The sequence below is a fragment of the Etheostoma cragini genome, chromosome 3, assembly GCF_013103735.1.
Source record: "Etheostoma cragini isolate CJK2018 chromosome 3, CSU_Ecrag_1.0, whole genome shotgun sequence".
NCBI lineage: Eukaryota > Metazoa > Chordata > Actinopteri > Perciformes > Percidae > Etheostoma > Etheostoma cragini.
In genome coordinates, this window is record NC_048409.1 from 282,403 (window position 1) to 287,987 (window position 5,585).

Sequence of the window (5,585 nt, forward strand, 5' to 3'; positions counted from 1 at the left end):
GTATAAGTTCTTCTCCTCACATTTGTTTCGAGACTTGGCAGAGTGCAGCCAGAGGTCTATCTTTGGCTTTGTGTGCGATAGCCGCAATGGCCTCTTACACTGCTTATAGTGGCTACGGCAAAGCCCCTCCATCTTACGCAGGCTCTTACTACGATGAGAAGCAGGCCAAGACATATGCAGACTATCAAGAATCTGTATATGAGGAACAAAAGAAAATTAAGAAGAAGGAACGACAGGATGCCATCTGTTGTGAGGTAGTGGCCCTCATCATCGGTTTCGTTGGACTAATCGGAGTGGCAGCCGTGACAGGCCTGCCGATGTGGAAGGTAACAGCCTTCATCCAGGAGAACATCATTGTCATGGAGACCCGCTGGGAGGGTTTGTGGATGAACTGCTACAGACAAGCCAACATCAGGATGCAGTGCAAGGTGTACGATTCCCTTCTGTTCCTGCCCCCGGACCTCCAAGCAGCCAGGGGTCTGATGTGCAGCTCCGTTGCCGTGGCCACCATCGCCCTCATAGTTTCAGCGGTTGGGATGAAGTGTACCAAAGTGGTGGACCATCGGGCTCGCACCAAGCATATTGTTCTTGTGGCTGGAGGCTGTCTGTTCCTTTTGGCCTGTGTCACTACCTTAATTCCTGTATCCTGGACAGCCAATGTCATCATCAGGGATTTCTACAACCCTCTGCTGATCGATGCCCAGCGCAGGGAGCTTGGGGAGGCTCTTTACATTGGCTGGGTGACCTCAGCTTTGCTTTTCACTGCCGGAGTGATCCTGCTGTGCCGTCACGCTCCCCGAACCCAGGACGCAGAAGAGAGGGTCATATACAACCCCAACGGAAATATCTACCAACCTGCATACACATACCAGCCCCAGACATACACGTACCAGCCAGCTTACAGCTACCAGCCTGCGTACTCAGCACCCCCACCAGGATCTGTAGCTTACACACCAACTCAGTACTAGTGAGGGAAATCCAACACAAATGTGGACTATTTTTCTATAACTTGCCACATTCAAGCACATCTGAAAGAGTGTGAATTGACTGCTTTGACCAATGGCTGTCACTGGAAATGGCCAAATCTTTCATTTATTTCTCAAAGAGGGCCAAGTGTATTGCAGATTAAAATTAATTATAAACTGTTATTATGGAATAGTTTTGATCATGATGAACTGTGCGGAATTACTGTAAATGTTTTTTCTTTCCATTTGCTTTATTATACTATAGTATTTCAGTCATTCAGAAGTATTTTAAAAAATCTGAAATACTAGCTGTTGATATTATTGTCTTAACAGCCTCTGCTGGCATTCTCTGAGAATAAATTATGCACTAGGCCTTTTTTCAGATAATACACATACCTCCAGATGATTTGTATTCACTGTGGAGTTTTTGTTGTAAATGTACATACTTTTAAAGTGCTGGCCTAAATATGAGGTCAATTGTGGTTTCCAATAAAGGGATAACGTCTATAATAAAAAAGAAAACTGTCATTTCTTCTGTTTGCTGAATGTACAAAGGCTGAATTGATCAATAACCTGGGTGGAACTCTTGCTTACATGATGGCCAGTGTTCTTTAGGTTGCCTAGGATTTCAATTGTCTTACTAAAACTGCTCTTCTTCACAGGGTGCGTGCTTGGAAAGTTGTTATGTTGTCTCCATTGTTGTCAGAGGGAATGTGCCTAAACTGGTAAAACCAGATTGTTCACACATAATGCAAACCTGGCAAGAGATTTCATTTCAACCAAGCCAGGGAAGCAGCTGCTTTTTATCCTGAGCACAGACAGACACAAGAGACCCAGACAAGACATCAAACGACAGTGACACATGGAAATACAAGTACTACATCCCATCACACACACACACACACACACACACACACACACACACACACACACACACACACACACACACACACACACACACACACACACACACACACACACACACACACACACACACACACACACACACACACACACACACACACACACACACACACACACACACACACACACACACACACACACACAAACCCCTAAATGCTTTTTCACTAATATTCGGTGTCTACAGTGCCATTACAGTTTTAAGGAACACTTAGTACCATAAGGGACACTACAGTGGCGAATCATTTTGTGTTGAAACAGGAAAGTCCCCAGAGCTGATTGATGCCTATCTGTATAAATGGTAATACAGTAACAGAGTATTTTAGTATTTGGTAAACTAAAAAAACACCTTGTTTTTAGGCTTTCTTGTAAAGTGAGATCTGAGAATGTAATTTGAGACTTCTGAACAAACAAAATGGCAGCTGAAAGCAGTTCCTGGTGTAGGTGTACAAAGAAAAGAAAGCCCTAGGGGATTTGGTTTCCTAGCAACCGGTCGCAATTCCCACCCCTCCCATTCCAGTGTCCTGTCCACAAGGAGGAGGCATTACAGGTAAACATCAACCTGCTCCTCCTCCTCCACTGGGATGCAAAGCCACCCCATACACTGCTTCCCACTATAGTCAAAGTGTGCCTGCACATTATTACGTAAGTGCTTAGAGGGATAAGAGGAGGACAGGATGGCCAACTCAGCATTGGAGATAGTGGGCCTATTATTGACCCTGATTGGGTTGATTGGGGCAGCAGCAAGCACCGGGATGCCAATGTGGCGAGTCACAGCCTTCATCGGGGAGAACATCATTGTGTTTGAAACCCGTTACGAGGGGCTGTGGATGAACTGCTTTCGACAGGCCAACATCAGAATGCAGTGCAAGGTGTACGACTCACTCCTGGCCCTGCCCCCTGATCTACAGGCAGCACGGGGGCTCATGTGCTGCGCTCTGGCGCTGGCTGGCCTTGGTATTCTGATCAGTTTACTGGGGATGCAGTGCACCTCATGCATTGGAAACAACAGCCGAGCTAAGCGGCTGGTCCTCATCATTGCAGGAAGCATGATAATATTGGCCTGCATCTGCTGTGTTATTCCAGTGTCCTGGACAGGTCACGTCATCATCAGGGACTTCTACAACCCCTTGCTGATCGACGCCCAACGAAGGGAGCTCGGAGAAGCTCTCTACATCGGCTGGGTGGCCTCTGCATTCTTGTTGGCTGGAGGATGCACGTTTATGTGTTGCAATCTGCAGTCTGAGGATAAAGGTTCAGAGAGATATGTGTACTCAAGGACCTCCGATTACATGGCATATCCTCCACAGCAACTACAGCCTCGACAGCTGGTGATGATTCCCCAAACACAACCTCAATTTCAGCCAGTGCTGTCAAGACACCCATCAACCAACTACAGCTACCAGTCCAGACAGCCCTCTGTACGCAGCGGAGTGGCTTATCTCTGAACACTTCAACTCACTTAGAAAATGATGATCACCGTTATGGTCAACATGCAGTGCAATCTAAGACACATTTCAAATGTCGAAAGGTAAAAACAACACATTTCAATAAATAAATGTCCTATGAATGCAAATGAATCTGATTAATATGGATGTGTTGTCTTTTCATACACTTGTGGAGTACCCAATATCTTGTTACTAGTTATTAGCCTGTAGCATAATTATAACCCTGACTTTCTAAAAGCATGATTACCATTGCTTTTTTGTGTTGTATAATGTACAATCAAATTTTATTCTGACAGCTTTATTTTTGTATATCATGTTACCAATTTTGTACATGTATGCTATAACACTTCATGCAAGCTTTAACCAACGAGTAATGTGAGAGATGTGTATTTGTGTTTACTGTTAAAATGCTAGATGTTGTCGTCACATACAACCAAGCTATGCAGTTATAAAGACCGTTTATATTTTTCAGATATTGCAGTCTATCTTTCTTTAACATTAGCTGTACCTGAGCTGTGTATTCAAATTAAATGTCATGGGCACCATAACCCCACTTAGCATTGTCCTCATATTACTCTGCTCAATTTTGACCTGTTTTAACCTGTATTAGACACATCATCAGGTGGTTAGAGGTACAGTAAATGCTATATGAGTGACTGACTGGATGAGAATTACACATTTGTGTCTGTAGTGTTAATAACTCCAAACGTATGTGTTCCTCTTTAAATTGGACAATCTTTGTTCAGGGGAGTTTCTAGGGCTTGAGGAGGTTTGGGGCTTAGCCAGGACTCATTCAAATAAACTTAGATAATGCAAAACAGCAATTGGCTTGTCAAAAGCTGGCGTATGTTCATTTTAGACGTTTTATTTCCAGATCTGTGTGGGGACTTATGATACAAGGGTCTGGGGGTCCTCCTCCAGAACATTTTGATCATTTAACACCTAATTTCCTACATTCAGGTGAATTGTCTTTTATGTTTCCCTATATGTAAAGGGAAACATAGTAGACAATTCAATTCTAATTTTATCTGAGTGAATTCCTTTTAACGAATTAATAAACCTCTGGACTGTAATATTTCAGATGTCTTTGAGCAAGATTTCTGCTCATGTTCGTATCTTTGTGAACATTCAAAATATATCTGTGTTCTCTGTGTTCCAAGTCATGGTGATATTTTGACAAACAAAGTGATAAAAGGCCATTAAAGGAAGCAGTCACTATATTTCAGAAAATAATACCTGCACCATAGTTTTCTGTGCATTACGTGAGTGCTCTGCTGATCCGGTAGCTCTTAGACCTTCTAACAGAATCAGTGCCACGTTGGAGACTCTGGTCTGTGGATGACACAAAGTTCAGGGAAGTGGCAGTGTGCTGTAGAGGCAGGCCCATTTTTTATCATTGAAAACCAGTTATTAAATGGATCAGGAGACTATTCATCCTGATCAAGTTCCCTTGGCCTTTAGAATAAAAATTGATAAAAAATGATATGCTAGTTTAAGACTGCTTGTTAAAGAAGTGCACAGCTTAGTGTTTATAAAGAACCAGACCTAAAAGCATGATCATGTGATAACACTTTGAAAGTCACTTTGACTGAAGAAACAAAGAGTTGTGTAGTTTATGTCTAGGTTGATCCCAGCTCCATATGTCTGAGCAATAAGAAAACATTTCAATCACTTCTTAGTGAAGTATGTTAGCTCGAGAAACACTGGGTCAGCTCATTTCATCTTCACTGAGTAAAAATCAATCTCAATTACAAATACACTGAATGTAAAGACATTAAAAGGCATGCCCCTTGTGTATGGGGTATGGGGATGTATGGGGATGTACTGAAAAGGTTGTCTTTCTCCATTGTTGCTTAAGGTTACTTCAAAATGAACAACCTGTTTGTCCATGTTAAGTCTTTTCAACAGAGTTCTACAAATATAATTTAGCATTACAATATTTAAACTTGTAATCTACAAAACTGTTTCCTGGTACTCAACAATCATTAACAGTTTGGACTGTGTGATGTGAGCCACTGCTGTTTCATCACCTTGAAGTCATCTCTGCTCCCTTGTGGACCATCACAGTACTGCAGGGGCTTATATGTGCTACATTGTGTAATTGTTTTTCTTCTGAATTATTATCAAAGATAATTAGACAAAACCAAAACATGCCAGGTCTTAAACTTTCTGAAGTTCTGAGCCGTTTCTGGTATATCATGGAGAAGCCAATGGAAGAGATAAACCACTATAGCCAGAGGAACCATAAACA

At 42.4% G+C, this 5,585-nt stretch overlaps 2 protein-coding genes across 2 annotated transcripts; both read left to right on the forward strand.

The window, feature by feature from the left end:
• zgc:110333 (uncharacterized protein LOC550497 homolog) lies at positions 1–1,469 on the forward strand. The gene has a single exon (XM_034867877.1). The coding sequence runs from the start codon at positions 87–89 to the stop codon at positions 966–968; it is 882 nt and encodes a 293-aa protein (XP_034723768.1). The 5' UTR covers positions 1–86; the 3' UTR covers positions 969–1,469.
• A 1,000-nt stretch (positions 1,470–2,469) lies between these two features.
• On the forward strand, positions 2,470–4,077 carry cldn8 (claudin 8). The gene has a single exon (XM_034867945.1). The coding sequence runs from the start codon at positions 2,564–2,566 to the stop codon at positions 3,332–3,334; it is 771 nt and encodes a 256-aa protein (XP_034723836.1). The 5' UTR covers positions 2,470–2,563; the 3' UTR covers positions 3,335–4,077.
• The last annotated feature ends 1,508 nt before the right edge of the window (positions 4,078–5,585 follow it).